General features: G+C 47.5%; 1 protein-coding gene across 10 annotated transcripts in view; it reads left to right on the top strand.

The window, feature by feature from the left end:
- ARVCF (ARVCF delta catenin family member) overlaps nucleotides 1–16,710 on the top strand; it is a 331,955-nt gene that overhangs the window by 205,676 nt on the left and 109,569 nt on the right. For all 10 annotated transcript variants that reach the window (XM_079956529.1, XM_079956526.1, XM_079956524.1 and 7 more), the window contains one exon: nucleotides 8,734–8,917. In XM_079956529.1, coding sequence (XP_079812655.1) covers nucleotides 8,734–8,917 — 184 coding nt within the window. The remainder of the gene's footprint in view (nucleotides 1–8,733; nucleotides 8,918–16,710) is intronic.

The following is a 16,710-nucleotide window of genomic DNA, read 5'->3' as shown; positions in this document are numbered from 1 at the left end:
CCTTTTTATTTCTATTATATTAATTTGTTTAAATGCTAAAGTGACTTGCCTTTTTAAAAAAATAAAATCCATATTACTATAATTACTGCTGTGCCTTGTGTGGACATAAGCTGCAATGTAGTGAGTGAAGTGATTCAAGGAAATAAATATAGTGATTAACGTCCCTGCTGGCAGTAAGTAGCAAAAGACTCTTGGCAGCAGGTTAAAGCAAAACAGAGGAAAGGGCAGGTTACAACTGATTATTGGAGTCGGGAAGTTTAGATTATTGGAGCCAGGAAGCAGGGTGTTTGTGTGTCCCACTTGGCAAAAGGCCGCCCTCTATTTGCAACTCTGTAGTTTAGAGAAAAAGCGACTGCTGCCATATTTGCACCATACATTTCAAGCATTATGGTATCACGTGAAGCAGCTTCCCCTCCAAGGAATTCTGGGAGTTGTAGTTTCTTACGGGTGGTGACAGTTGCTAGGAGACCCCTGTTCCTACCCACCCACCCAAACCTACCCAGAGTGGTTTAACATTAAGTCCCTCTTCCCAGGAAACTCTACATGCCGTGAGCAGTGTGGTTACGGCTGCTGGCAAATTCATCTGTTTAAACTCTTATGAATCCCACTGCCCCCCAAATCGCCAAAATGCTCCCCTCAGATTCTCACCAGGGATCCAGACACATACTGGCAGATCCAGGTTCTGCGATTAAGGTTGATCTGGAGGTCTTGCTCAGCGATCCCATCTGTTGGATGCCATTGGAGCCAGTGTGGTGTAGTGGTTAAGAGCGGTGGACTCGTAATCTGGGGAACCGGGTTTGCATCCCCGCTCCTCCACATGCAGCTGCTTGGGCTAATCACACTTCTCTGAAGTCTCTCAGCCCCACTCACCTCGCAGAGTGTTTGTTGTGGGGGAGGAAGGAAAAGGAGAATATTAGCCGCTTTGAGACTCCTTCAGGTAGTGATAAAGCAGGATATCAAATCCAAACTCTTCTTCTTCTTCTTCTTCTTCTTCTTCTTCATCTGTTCAGCTGGGATTCCTACAGTTCTACAATTCCTATAACTCTACAATTCTATGATTCTGTGAACCCGCTTCCTCCAAATATTGGGCTCTTTGCAACAAGGAAAGAGATTGGGGAAATACACTATAATGTGTGGGATAACTATTCCTTTGACACGTCATCTAACCTCTCTTCAAATGTGTAAAAGCGAATGTTCATAAAATAGCCAGTGTCATTGAACTGCCCTGCAGACAAATTGGAGTGAATGTTCAATAAACAGGGCATCGAGAACCACCTAAAGCCAGAGTAGGGAACATTTGGGCCTCCAGCTGTTGCTGAACTACAACTCCCATCAGCCTTAGCAAGCATGGCCAATGGGCAGGAATGATGGGAGTTGTAGTTCAACAACCTCCAGAGGGCCATGGGTTCCCCACACCTGGACTATAATGTCTGGCTAAGGAGGAGGCAAGTTCAGCACCGATCTTGCTTATCCTTTTCCCACTCGCCACTCTCAGCCACCCTATGTGGCTTTCAAGATGTGTGCTGAGTGGAGCTAATGTGCAGCAAACTGCCCCCCTGGAAATGTACACCTAGACACTGTATCCTATACCCCAAAGCAGGTAAAGGGACGCGGCTGGCACTGTGGTCTAAACCACTGAGCATCTGGGCTTGCTGATCAGAAGGTCGGCGGTTCAAATCCACGTGATGATGGTGAGCTCCCAATGCTCTGTTCCAGCTCCTGCCAACCTAGCAGTTTGAAAGCATACCAGTGCAAGTAGATAAATGTGTACCACTCTGGTGGGAAGGTAAACAGCATTTCCATGCACTCTGGTTTCCATCATGGTGTTCTGTTGCACCAGAAGCAGTTTAGTCCTGCTGGCCACATGACCTGAAAAGCTGTCTGTGGACAAACGCCGGCTCCCTTGGCCTGAAAGGTGAGATGAGCCCCGCAACCCCATAGTCGCATTTGACTTGACTTAACCATCCAGGGGTCCTTTACCTTTTTCTTACCCCAAAGAAGGCCACAAGCAAAATCCCAACCTGGATACGCCAAAGCTGTTTGGCTCAGCTAAATTTAAAGGAGTCCCTTTCGGAGGTCACTTTGCAGGGAGGAATGTTTTATATCACCAAAGATCTGTTAGTCATCTGGGTCTGTTGGGCTACAGCTGAAGTGCCACTTAAGCGTTGGGGAGCTGGGAGATAAAATTCCTGCTGGCACATGCTGCCTACCTAAGAATGGCCCTAAAAGGATAGCAGCCTAAAAGCAGATGCCCTTGGGACGTGTGTGAAGCCACAGACAAGTAGTGACAAGGGTATCAACTATAGATTCCAGGGAACCTTTGGCCCAGCAAATGATGTTGGAGTCACAGCTCCCATTGTCCCTGAGCATGCAGAGTTGGAGTCCAGCAAAATCTGGAGGGCTGGAAGTCCCTGACCCTTGACATACCATATTGTTTGCTCCATAGGACGCACTTTTTCCCCTCCAAAAATTAAGGGGAAATATGTGTGCGTCCTGTGGAGCGAATGCAGGCTCCTTGGCTTCAGCGATAGCAATGCGAACCCTCCGAAGCGCAAAGGGAGCACTCCGTCCGCGCTCCGGAGGCTTCGCATTGCTTTCGCTGAAGCCTGGAGAGCGAGAGGGGTCAGTGCGCACCGACCTCTCTCGTTCTCCAGGCTTCCAAGGTAGCCACCTGAAGCCTCCAGAGGCTTTGAGTGAATGCACCTTGAATGCACAGAACACACCTTGTTTTAGAGGGGGGGAACAAGAAAAAAAATTCTCCCCCTCTCTGCACAGCGCCCCTTCAGTGAAGTGGCAGGAGAAATGCAAGGGGCTCCATTTCTCCTGCCGCTTCGCTGAAGGGGCGCTGAGCAGAGAGGGGAAGATTTTTTTTTTCTTGTTCTCCCCCTCTAAAACAAGGTGCGTCCTATGGTTGGGTGCGTCCTATAGAGCGAAAAATATGGTAAGTATCAGCTTGGTCCAACCAGTTTTCTTTCCCTACTGGTTCAGGCAGGTTGTAGGGTTGACTGGTTTCCTGGCATACCAATCCCAACATTGCATAATCTGTCGTAATTATTTCTGGTGTCCTCACAGAATATTGATCCTTAAAATAGGCCTGCCATATTCACATTGAGGCATAGAATCATAGAACTGTAGAATTGGAAGGGACCGTGAGGGCAGGAATCTTTTGCCCCATGTAGAGCTCAAACCCACAACCCTGAGATTAAGAGTCTCATGGATTACAAGCAGCTAGCTATGGCTGAACCACTGAGCCTAGGGCTTGCCGATCAGAAGGTCGGCAGTTCGAATCCCCATGACGGGTTGAGCTCCCGTTGCTCGGTCTCTGCTCCTGCCAACCTAGCAGTTCAAAAGCACGTCAAAGTGCAAGTAGATAAATAGGTACCGCTGCGGCGGGCAGGTAAATGGTGTTTCCGTGTGCTGCTCTGATTCGCCTGAAGCGGCTTAGTCATGCTGGCCACATGACCCGGAAGATATCTATGGACAAACGCCGACTCCCTCAGCCAGTAAAGCGAGATGAGTGCCGCAAACCCAGAGTCGTCCGCAACTGGACTTAATGGTCAGGGGTCTCTTTACCTTTAATTTTGGCTATGGTGCATTTTGCGGGAGGCAGTGGAAGACAGGAGTGCCTGGCGTGCCCTGGTCCATGGGGTCACGAAGAGTCGGACACGATTAAACGACTAAACAACAACAACAACATGGTGTATTTAATCGAAAGTGGTAGCACTCACACATTGGAATTCCGTGTGTTTAGGTCTGCTTTTTCACTTGGCATCAAATATTATTATTTTGTGAAGGTTATCAGTACAGTGGTACCTCAGTTTTCGAACGTAATCCGTTCCAGAAGACCATTCGAGATCCGTAAAACTCGAAAACTGAGGCGCAAAGGGCGGTCTGAAAATTCAGTGGAGAAAATTGAAAAAAACCCTCAGTGGAAGCCGTTCGACTTCTGAGGCATGTTCGAAAATGGAAGCATTTACTTCCAGGTTTTTGGCGTTCGAAAACCGAAACATTTGGCTTCCAAGACGTTCAAAAACCGAGGTTTAGTAGGCAAAAATCGTGAGAATTGCTATTTTGCAAATCGAAAATACCTGGCAAGTAATGACTTGATATTAGCTTTGGGGAAATGTGAGGCCTTTTGGAAAGGTTGCTTTCTGCCTGGCCTGCCCCTAGGAAGTTTTAAGCTGGCATCTTCTGTTAAATTTCCAGTTGGCCACTTAGGTCTCAGGTACATAATTCTGCTGAGAGCTTGCTCTTTTTTTTTGCAGTGTTGTGGGTGTCCCTGCAGCATGCTAAGTAAAGAAAAGAGGGGTTTCAAAATGGAGAGTTTTCACTTGAGATGCTCTTGGGTATTGCTTAGCATTTATATAGCAATTTTGGGGGAGGGGTGGCATTATTACTTTGCCGCCTCTCCCTCCTCCAGCCTGACAGTTACTCTGGGAAGTAGATTATTATTATTGTACTGTTTTACTGGGGTGGAACCAAGCCTGAGAGAGTGTGACTCTCGCAAGCATCTAATTCTCTTGCTTTCCCTCCCTACTCCAATCTCACTGGAGGCAGTGCGTTCAAAGCGTTTACATTTACAATCTCGATTCCAAGCAACAGCGAAGAATTAAATGGAGATCTTGGGAGCAAAGTATAGCCCAGGATCTGCAACGAGAAATGTAGATTAGGCATGTATTTATTTATGTATTTAATAAGGGGTTGGGAGCCAGTTCTGGCCAGTGGGCCAGATCCTTTCTTCTCTACCACTCATGAGTCAAAGGTGACAGGTGGGTGGGGCCAACTTTCAGTCATCTGATGCCGCAATGACGTCAGGTGATAATTGTCGATACTTCAAAGCACCCTTTGCACCTCAGTTTTCGAGGATCTCAGATGGTCTTCTGGAACAGATTACGTTTGAAAACCGAGGTACCACTGTACTGAAAACCTTCACAAAATAATAATAGTTGATGCCAAGTGAAAAAGCAAACACATCAGCATTCTACATATTTGGATAGGCTTGCTGAAAGGCAAATGTTTTAAGTGGGCACCAAAAAAGACTATAGAGAAGGCACCTCCCTGATGTCAACAGGCAGGGAGTTCCAGTGCTTGAGTGCTGACACTTTCGATTAATTGCACCATAGCCAAAGGTAAAAGTAAAGGGACCCCTGACCGTTAAGTCCAGTCGTGGCCGACTCTGGGGTTGCAGCGCTCATCTCACTTTATTGGCTGAGGGAGCCGGCGTACAGCTTCTGGGTCATGTGGCCAGCATGACTAAGCCGCTTCTGGCGAACCAGAGCAGCACATGGAAACGCCATTTACCTTCCCGCCGGAGTGGTACCTATTTATCTACTTGCACTTTAATGTGCTTTCGAACTGCTAGGTTGGCAGGAGCAGGGACCGAGCAACGGGAGCTCACCCTGCCGCAGGGATTCGAACTGCCGACCTTCTAATTGGCAAGCCCTAGGCTCTGTGGTTTGATGCCTAAGGTGGCGAGCAATAAATAAGGTAAAACAACATGAAACAATCCTATGAAAACACAAGCCAGTTGCCACTGGTGGCTTAGACTGGGGTGGCTAACCTGTGGCCCTCTCCAGAAGTTGTTGAACCACAACTCCTATCACATCAGGCTCCTGGCCACGCTGGCTGGGGCGGATGAGAGCTGGAATTGAACAACTTCTGGAGAACCACAGTTTAGCCACCCCTGGCTCAGACCTGCAGAAGGCAAACAAGTCAGGGAGCTTGACAAGAAATTTATTGTGTGTCCTAAAAAAGGACAGGACAGAGACAGGCTTACCCAAAGTTGGTCTGCATTACAGCTTCTTGATATTTACACCTTTCAGTCCCCCTATAAGCTTAGAGAAAACCGATGGGCATTTCTTTGCTTATATACAGCAGGAATAAACACAGATTTACAGACCTATGCATTCAAATTTATTGCCTTATATGACTGGGATAAATCACACATGCAGATTGAGCATCCCAGTCGTGGAATGAGATGCAAATAAACAGGAAGGTCATCAAAAACCGAAGAAGGGAACATCGGAAGCTGCCTTATCCCAAGTCAGTCCACTGAGGCCTATCTAGTTCAGTATTGTCTACACTGATTGGCAGCAGCCCTCCGATGTCTCTCCCTGCCTTACCTGGAGGTGCCAGAACTTGAACCCGTGATCTTCTTCATGCAAAATAGATGTTGCACCATTAAGAAAAGGTCCTTCCCCATAACATTTGGAAGAGGGCGAGGGAAGAGGGAATGAGAGGGGTGGGGATGAATTTCAGAACTCACTACAGTGGTACCTCTGGTTGCGAATGGATTCTATTCCAGAGGCCCATTTGCAAGCTGAAAAGAACGCAACCCATGTCTGAGCATGCACGGGTCACAATTCGTCGCTTCTGCGCATGCGCATGACGCCATTTTGCGCGTCTGCTCATGCACGAGCAGAGAAACGGGTTACTTCCAGGTCACCGTGGGACACAACCTGAAAACGCAACCTGAAGCAAACGTACAGTGGTGCCTCACAAGACGAAAAGAATCTGTTCCGCGATTCTCTTCGTCTAGCGTTTTTTTCGTCTTGCGAAGCAAGACCATTGACGGCTTAGCGGATTAGCGCTATTAGCGGCTTAGCGGCTTTTAGCGGCTTTTAGCGGCTTATCGGATCAGCTGATAAGCGGCTTAGCGGCTTCGAAAAAGGGGGGGAGGGGGGAAAAACCGCAGGAACTCGCAAGACATTTCGTCTTGCGAAGCAAGCCCATGGGAAATTCGTTTTGCGAAGCGCCTCCAAAACGGAAAACCCTTTCGTCTAGCGGGTTTTCCGTCTTGCGAGGCGTTCGTCTTGCGGGGCACCACTGTAACATGAGGTATGACTGTAGTTCTAAGCACCTTCAACCCAGACTTCAGTTTACTGTAGATTTGTTTTCATTGTTTCGTGAATTAACGTTGCCAGCTTTTACGCACATCCCTGCTTAAGAGCACGGGTGGGGAATCTTGGCTCCGGGGCCGAATGCAGCCCTCTATGCCTTTCTGTGTGGCCCTTGGGATTCTCCCCAGGCCAAACTACTCACCAACACTGCCTTGTAGCCCTCCTGGAGCAGGTTGCTGTTGCTTTGGCCTGTCTGGAAATTGTCCTTGCACTCCAATAATGCCTCTTGCTTGCCTGAGTAGAGGACAGAGAGGGCTGTGTGCAGAAGCTAGCCTATTTTATAAAGGCAACATTTACATGTGTTGCTCCACCTACTTTTGCTCTTGGCCCTGCCCACCACGGTCATGATTGCCCGGAATGGAATGCAGCCATCAGGATGAAAAAGGTTCTCCACCTCTGCTCAAGAGGCTGAACGCTGGGGCTGGGCGATATATCAATATATTGTGCAAAACTGGTTTGAAGTTCATATTGTGGTATCAATTTCATCATTTTTGACCTGGCAATACATCACTAATCACAATGTGTGTGTATGTGTGTTATGCAAAAATCACAATGTGGGGAAAACTGTGAAGTCAGTTAGCCAGTGACTCTACACCCTTATTTCAGACATTGTGATACAGTGGTACCTTGGTTCTCAAACTTAATCCGTTTTGGAAGTCAGTTCCAAAACCAAAGCGTTCCAAAACCAAGGTGTGCTTTCCCATAGAAAGCAATGCAAAATGGATTAATCTGCTCCAGACTTTTTAAAACAACCCCTAAAACAGCAATTTAACATGAATTTTACTATCTTAACAAGACCATTGTCCATAAAATGAAAGCAATGAACAATGTACTGCAGTCACACAATCAATCAATCAGTAGGGGAAACAGGTTCCTCACACTCACAAAAAAGAGCTGCAGAAACAGACAGACCACAGCATAACACTCAAAATGGAATTGTGGCACTCAAAATGGAAGCGTAACACTCAAAATGGAGCACGTTCGGCTTCCGGGAAAAGTTCGCAAACCGACACACTTCCAGGTTTGCAGTGTTTGACTTCCGAGTTGTTTGAGTACCAAGGCGAACTCTATACCCAGCTAACTATTGGGAAAAACATATTTATTATGTTTGTAATTATTTTAATGCCTTAAAATTACCTTGATGGGCCATGCACGTTACATTTAAACCTTATGGGGTGCTTTGGAAACATGATTCCACATGTGTGCTTTTCTTCTGCATCCATGTTCCAAAGTGTTGATACTTTTCTTGATCAAACCTGTAGATGGAAGGAGTTCATATAATGGGAGGCCCATATAAGATCAGCGTACACAGTTGGGTCTGATGAGCATTTACTGTTCCCAACCCAAATCCTGCGGAAAGCCATCTAATTCAGATTTTAATTTTATCCTGACTTGTTTTTAAGAGGTGATTTAATTATTGTTTGATTTTATATCAATGTTTATATTTGATGTTAGCCGCCCTGAGCCCAGTCTCAGCTGGGGAGGGCAGGATACAAATAAAAGTTTAAATTAAATAAAAATATTGTGATGTTTAGCTTGTGGTATATTGTGATGTTGAAAGCCAGGTATCTCCCAGCTCTACTGAACACCTGCCTCACACTTTTGCAGTGCTGTTAGTGCAGGTAAGACGGCCACAAGCCAACGTTTAAAAGATCAGAAAGGCAGCAGTCCCAAGAAACCAGTGAAATGTTGCTGTTACAAACCATAGTCAGTTGAAACACAGTTTTGGTTTCGCTGTAATGCTTGAACCAGATTGCGCTTGAACAATATTCTCCACAGCAACTTAGCAACACAGGTTCCCATGACTCTCCGCTGCCATTTTCTCTTGTTCAAGGTACCCTCTGGAACTTGTCCTCCTACGAGCCCCTCAAAATGGTGATCATTAACCACGGTCTACAGACCCTGACCAACGAAGTGATCATCCCCCATTCCGGTTGGGAGAACGAGCCAAACGAAGACTCGAAGCCTCGAGACGCCGAGTGGACAACCGTCTTCAAGAACACGTCAGGATGTCTGAGGTGAGATTGGTGCGAGGCGATTGCGGCAGTTGGGGTGAAGAAAGCAGGAAGGGGGGAATGGTTAGAGATTCACATTTTGCCCAAAATCTGCATAGGAGCAAAAGGGGGATGGTAATGAAACATTTAAAAAGTCTTGGCTCCTGTTACACCTCAAGTTTTCCATTCTACGTGTTCAGAAATGTTGTGTTGATAATCATAGCTGTCAACTTACAGATTTGAAAATAAGGGACCAGCAGCCTTGAAAATAAGGGATCAGCAGCCAATATAAGGGATTTTGCTTAGCTTATGCACGTCGGGGCTGCCGTCGTCCTGGTGCAAGGAGTTCCATCAGCCCTTCTCCGCCCGAGAGAGAGGTAGGGAGGAAGAGAGACTCTCACCCGCGAGCCCGACATGAGGCGGTTGCGGCGCCGCAGTAGCCACTGAAGTGGCGCCCTTCTGCGTCCCTCCCCATCCCCTCCTCTTCCTCCTTCCTCAGGCCGCCTCCTCAGCCGCCTCCGGCTTCCCCTGGCAGTGCAGTGGAAGTCTCGCAAGAGAGGGGCTGCCTGCCCGCCCGCCGCCACTCCTCTCCTCATGATGCGCCCCTGAGGGGGAAAAGGGAGAGATGGAGACGCGGCAGCTCATGCGCTCGTGCTCTCTTGCAGCGGAGGACCCCGAGCCGCTGCTTCCCTCCCAAGCCAGGCGAGCATGAAACCCGGGAAATTTAAGGGACATCATCAATGCGGGACAGCAGCGGGACTTGGTGCTGGGATAAGGGAGTTTCCCGCCAAATAAGGGACGGTTGACAGCTATGGTTGATAATACAGAGTCCTGAACGACCTGGGTCCAGGTTTCCCTGTAGCAGCTGCCTGAGCCTTGATACCCCAGTTTGATCACTAAGGTCACCCGAATCTCAAGACTTCCCTCCTCCCCTCCGTGAGTTCTTTAAGTAACTTTTTAAACTACATGTTATAAGTCCATCCAATTTCCAATCCTCCATTGTATCCAAAGTCTGTGTAACATTGCAAGAGTTATTTAAAACCTGCCAAAGAGTTCAAGTGTTTACAGTGGTCTTTCAATAATAATGTAAATTTGTCCCATTCTTTAATCCTCCTGGATCCTGAAGACCTTTTCATGCTGCTGGCAGGTCTTTGCAGCTGTTTCAGACCTCCTTGATTGGCCAGTCATTATTTCGGACTGCTTTTAAACGACTTTTATTGTGTGCACATTTTAGATAAATACAAGCGTCATTGTCCCCCCACTTATAGGGGGTTACATTCCAGGCTCCCACGCACATAACTGAGATCACGTAAAGTGAGGCGCATGCTCTGAAAAGCCTCTACACGCCCTTTCTCTCCATCTCTCTCTCTCCTACTCTATCCCCAATCCAGATCAAAATATCTATCCCCAATCAAAATGGAGGACGTGGCTGCACTTGTCCGCGCATCAGCTGTTACCTGAGGAGGCTGAGCAGCTGAAACAAAGCACCACTGCACCTCCAGTCTCTTAGGGGCTTCCTCTGCCCTCACTGATGTCCTCTTTGGGTCTCCTCACAAGTCACAGGGACTCTCCAGCTCTCTCCCGCCATTTCTGGGTTTGAATGAAATTATTTGCTTATTTCCCAGCGCTGCCCGTATACGCAGTCATGTGTGAGGGTGGTGGCTATGCCTGTACTTTTACAAATAAAGGTAAAAAAGGTAAAGGTACCCCTGCCCGTACGGGCCAGTCTTGACAGACTCTGGGGTTGTGCGCCCATCTCACTTAAGAGGCCAGGGGCCAGCGCTGTCCGGAGACATTTCCGGGTTACGTGGCCAGCGTGACATCGCTGCTCTGGCCAGAGCCAGAGCCAGAGCCAGAGCCGCACACGGAAACGCCGTTTACCTTCCCGCTGGTAAGCGGTCCCTATTTATCTACTTGCACCCAGAGGTGCTTTCGAACTGCTAGGTTGGCAGGCGCTGGGACCGAGCAGCGGGAGCGCACCCTGCCGCAGGGATTCGAACCGCCGACCTTTCGATCGGCAAGCCCTAGGCACTGAGGCTTTAACCCACAGCGCCACAAATAAAAGCAGTACATTATTAAATTTCTACCCCTGCCTTCCAGAAAAGCCAGGACAGAATGTGTGCAAAACATTTGCCTGTGTTTTTGAACTCCTGTCTCTCCATATGTGCCGTTTTTAGGTTAGGCCAGGTTTTATGAATGATGTGTCAGAGCCACAGTGAACAGAGTGGACTTCAGTGGCTAGCTAAGGGTATTCTATTTAATTGGTTGCTGCATTTATATCCCACTTTTTCCCCTCCAAGGAGCTCAAGGTGAATTCCCTGGCTCTCGCTTTCCTCCTGTAATCTCCACAACAACCCTGTGAGGTAGTTTAGGCCAGGCACTGACTAGCCCAAGGTTGTGGCCTTGTGGCCAAGTGGAGATTTGAATCCTGGATCAGGATGTTTCATACAGGAATTCACAAAATTCAAATTCCGCAAGCATTAGGAAACAGACCTGTCTTTCCCTTATCTGTAGCATTTCTCTGCACATGCCAGGATAGTGTCTCAGCAAAAAGAGTAAATATTGGCCAACCTCATTTCCAGACTCCTCTTGTGTTTTTTAAATTTTGCCTTCCTGACCAAAAAGCATCCAGTATGATTCTCTTGTGCTCCCAGAACTCAAATTTAGGCATCTTCTAATAACAGAGACTTCTAAACACTGCCAGAGCAGTTGGAACGGCAGATAAAAGCTTGTTCTCTTATGTGTCCCTTCCCTTATGTGTCCCTTCCCTCTTGAATAAACATTCACAAACCTTTTATTGATAATAATCAGCTAAATAGTTTGAGGATCTATACAACTTTGTAACATGCAGAAAACAGCATTCTTATAGAAACAAAAGGCTGGAACTGAGGGAAGTTGGGGGGTGGGGTGGGGTGGGGGTAGGTGGGAGGGAGGGAGAAGAAAAATGGGGGGGGGAACAAGGGTGATATGTTTTTGGATAATATGTCTTGTTATAATTTTGAGTAAAAAAAAATTTAAAAAAAGGAATAGGGAACCTCTGGCCCTCCCAATGTTCTTGAACTAAAATTCCCATTATTCCTGGTCATTGGCCATGCTGGCTGAGACTGATGGGAGTTGGCCCCATCCACACTATAAATTTAAAGCAGTATCAGACCACTTTAACAGTTGTGGTTTCCCCAAAAGAATCCTGTTAAAGAGTGCTGTGAATTGTTGGGAAACCCCTCTTCCCCTCACAGAGCTACACTTCCCAGAGCTCCTTGTGAAGAGGAATCTATTGTTAAACCACTCTGGGAATTGTAGCAGTAGGAGAGGGAACAAGGGGTCTCCTCGCGACTTACAGCACCCTTGACAAACTACAGCTTCCCAAAACCCCTCTTCCCAGGGAACACTGGGAGCTGTAGCCCCGGGAGGGGAACAGCGCCCTTACCAAACTACAGTTCCCAAGATTATTTGGGGAAGCCGTGCCTGTTTAAAGTGGTATGATACTGTTTAAAATGGCTCTTTGGAGTCCAACACCATCTGAAGGGCCCGTGTCTTAAGTATTCTGTAGATAGCCTTGAAGATGGAACGTTTAGCAAGTTAGGGGAAGAGTAATTTTTGGCCTCATGTGGAATAATAATAATAATAATAATAATAATAATAATAATAATAATTTATTTATTTATACCCCACCCATCTGGCTGGGTTTCCTCAGGCATTCTGGGTGACTCCCAACAGAATATTAATAATAATTTAAAAAGCGATAAAACATCAAACATTAAAAACTTCCCTAAACAGGGCTGCCTTAAGATGTCTTCTAAAAGTCAGATAGTTGTTTATCTCCTTGACATCTGATGAGAGGGTGTTCCACAGGACGGGTGTCACTACCAAGAAGGCCCTTTGCCTAGTTCCCTGTAACCTCACTTCTCGCAGGGAGGGAACCGCCAGAAGGCCCTTGGAGCTGGACCTCAGTGCTGAATGATGGGGGTGGAGACGCTCCTTCAGGTATACTGGGCCGAGGCCGTTTAGGGCTTTAAAGATCAGCACAAACACTCTGAAACGTACTGGGAGCCAATGTAGGTCTTTCAGGACTGGTGTTATATGGTCTCAGCGGCCACTCCCAGTCAGCAGTCTAGCTGGAAGCTTTCTCATTGCTGCTTGATGCCCATTGGGACTCAGAGAGCAGAAGCCTGGAAGACCAACAGTAGGTGGCGCAAGAGCCAATGAGCAACAGAACTGGCCACTGATTGATTGTAAAGGAAAAGGCAGGCAGGTGGATATTGGCTGAGGTAGGTGGGGCACTGCTTCAGCTGTACCATGATGGTCCAGCCTCCAGTCAGTTTTCTAATGCAGATATGGCAATGGGCTATCTACGTTTTTGTGATGTCAAGGATCGATGCCTGCGAGGCTTTAAATGCCTCCCTTAATACTGGCTAAAAGGAACTTGAATTGCCAACAAAGTGTCCTATTTGGTAATATAAGATAAACAGAAAATCCTTGGAAGTAACAAACAGGCTTAGGGGCAGAATAAGGATAAAGGTAAAGGGACCCCTGACAATTAGGTCCAGTCGTGACCAACTCTGGGGTTGCAGCGCTCATCTCACTTTATTGGCCGAGGGAGCTGCCGTACAGCTTCCGGGTCATGTGGCCAGCATGACTAAGCCGCTTCTGGCGAACCAGAGCAGTGCACGGAAACACCGTTTACCTTCCTGCTGGAGCAGTACCTATTTATCTACTTGCACTGGTGTGCTTTCGAACTGCTAGGTTGGCAGGAGCAGGGACCGAGCAACGGGAGCTCATCCCATCACAGGGATTCGAACCGCCAGCCTTCTGATCGGCAAGTCCTAGGCTCTGTGGTTTAACCCACAGCGCCTTCATCCCTAGAATAAGGATATGTGGTAGTAAATATTAAGGATTAGAATATTAATAAAGGAGAAAGGGTTAGTAAATGAAAGGAGTTAATATTATTAGAAATAAGAACTTGGAGAACTGTTATAAAGGTGATATAATGAAAGTCAGTCATCAATGAGATGAAAGTTGGATATTTGAAGAGCTATTATTTTCTTCTTGTGTGTTTAGTTTATTGTAGTGTGTGTTTTCTTGTTGTTGCGTATTTTGTTATGTTATTTTTGTGATAAATGTTGAAAAGCAATATTTTTTGGGTTGGGGGACAACAACAACAACAACAAAGTGTCCTATTTGGGGCATCGCATCACTGCAGGTCACACCTTCCTAAACGGAGAAGTTGCTAGCACAGCAAGTCATTTTTGAGATTTAGAGTTTGTGCATCCATTATATCATGGGCGCATCACTCCAAGGTAAAGAAATGTTAGCCCGGAGACAGCTCGGAGGCTTGCTGGTACCTCGAGATGATTTATGCAGCAGCTATTTCTTGCTACGGCACATAAATAGAACAGCACCATTCTCCTGCAAGCCAGCTGCTTCTTGCATCCATTGGCAGTTTGTTTGAATGGGTGGGTTAACAGTAGAGCCAGCCCTGGGAGATGTTGTGGTGTTGTGAATGTCCACAGGTGAGCCAGATTTCTCCAAGCAGCTGGTGAGATCTGGGAGAATTAGGTTTTTAGCATTTCCGGGGCCTGGGAAGCTTTCGCCATAAAGCAAAAGTCCATAAAAAGGCAAAGTTGTTGTTGGTTGTTGTTGTTTCTGGCCGTGCTTTGAAATCGTTCGGTTTTTATGGCGAGGGCGAATAAGTTCGTTCAAAGCTAATAAAAGGAGCTGCGTTGCGCCTTGTGGAGCGCTGGAGTGCTCTTCAGTCCCGTTGCTGCTGATTAATGCGGACCTCCAGAATGTTTCCTTCATTTCCATTCCTTGGGCTTGCGTTCTCTGCATTGCACTCTGCCGTTCCCCGGAGAGCCACTTTCTAAATGCAGAAAGTAATGAAAAGTGGTGTGAGGTGCCTCGTTACTGAAATGATCATTGGTCCCGGAAGAGAGACGGGGCCTTTTGAATAGGGTCCAGGCGCGGCTATTTATTTATTTATTTATTTTATTAACACCCCCCTTCCTCCTTCCCTTATCACCACAGTGCAAGACCTTATTAGATGTGGCAGGGCGAAAAGGTTTATGGGAATGGAAACTAGATTCCCCTGGATACTGCAGAAATATTAAGCTGATCATTAATAGGTTGGCTTAATCTATCCTGCGGTGTTTCTTTCCCTGCCCTCCCGTTAACAGGGAACCTCAGTGGTTATGGTCTAAGCAAAGAATTTCCCTTGTGCGGCAAGCAATCTTTGGCTTTCCTTTCGGAAGACCCCCAGCCCAAGACACAAAAGGGATGGGTAGTTCAGCAGAATTTCCTTTTCTGTTAACGTGGGGCTTTGGGGGGTTGTTGCAACCACAGAGGTCTTTAGTTTCTTGAGTTTGATGTGGAGGTCTAGTGTGAGGAATAACACATTGCTTTCAAATACTCATGCTTGGTGCTGAATAAAGGTAAAGGTAAAGGGACCCCTGACCATTAGGTCCAGTCGTCTCCGACTCTGGGGTTGCGGCGCTCATCTCGCTTTATTGGCCGAGGGAGCCGGCATACAGCTTCCGGGTCATGTGGCCAGCATGACTAACCCGCTTCTGGCGAACCAGAGCAGCGCACGGAAATGCCGTTTACCTTCCCACCGGAGCAGTACCTATTTATCTACTTGCACTTTGAGGCGCTTTTGAACTGCTAGGTTGGCAGGAGCAGGGACTGAACAACGGGAGCTCACCCTGTCGCGGGGATTCGAACCACTGACCTTCTGATCAGCAAGTCCTAGGCTCTGTGGTTTAACCCACAGCGCCACCTGCGACCCGCTTGGCGCTGAATGTGGAGCTGCAAATCTAGGCAGGTTTGCGTATTGTCTCTTAAGGATTGGAAAGAAACCTCATGTTTGCCCGGAGAATGAACTGGGCCATTTGAATATTCCAGGGGTGAGGGACTTCAAGGCCTTGGGCTGAATGCGGCCCTCCAGACCTCTCTCTGTGGCCCTTGGGTTGCCACACCTTCACCAGCTCTGCTCTGTGGCTTTGTAGGTTCACTCACAGCAGTGGGCAAGGTGTGAAGGAGCGTCTCCACCCCCACTGTTCTTCCCGGACATTGAAGTCCAGCTCCGATTTATTTTTGCATTTTGTATTTAAAAAATCTCAATAAATATTTATATATATAAAAAAAGAAGAAGTCCAGCTCCGAGGTCCTTCTGGCAGTTTCCTTACTGCAAGAAGTGAGGTTACAAGGAACCAGGCAGAGGGCCTTCTCGGTGGTGGCGCCCGCCCTGTGGAACGCCCTCCCACCAGATGTCAAGGAAATAAGCAACTATCTTACTTTTAGAAGGCATCTGAAGGCAGCCCTGTTTAGGGAAGTTTTTAATGTTTGATGTTTTATCATGTCTTTGATAATCTGTTGGGAGCCGCCCTGAGTGTCTGGGGCGGTGTATAAATAAATAAATGATGATGATGATGATGATGATGATGACGACGACGACACAACAATGAATGTCACTGGACAGCATTGCTTCTCCTCCACCCTTTCTGCAAATGCACCATTCTGTTCCCTTATGTAAAGGTAAAGGTACCCCTGCCCGTATGGGCCAGTCTTGACAGACTCTGGGGTTGTGCGCCCATCTCACTCAAGAGGCCGAGGGCCAGCGCTGTCCGGAGACACTTCCGGGTCACGTGGCCAGCGTGACATCGCTGCTCTGGCGAGCCAGAGCCGCACACGGAAACGCCGTTTACCTTCCCGCTGGTAAGCGGTCCCTATTTATCTACTTGCACCCGGGGGTGCTTTCGAACTGCTAGGTTGACAGGCGCTGGGACCGAGCAGCGGGAGCGCACCCCGCCGCGGGGATTCGA

Source organism: Podarcis cretensis (assembly GCF_951804945.1).
Source record: "Podarcis cretensis genome assembly, chromosome: 16".
Lineage (NCBI taxonomy): Eukaryota > Metazoa > Chordata > Lepidosauria > Squamata > Lacertidae > Podarcis > Podarcis cretensis.
Note: the sequence above shows the minus strand (reverse complement) of the source record. Positions and strands in the feature narration are given on the sequence as shown.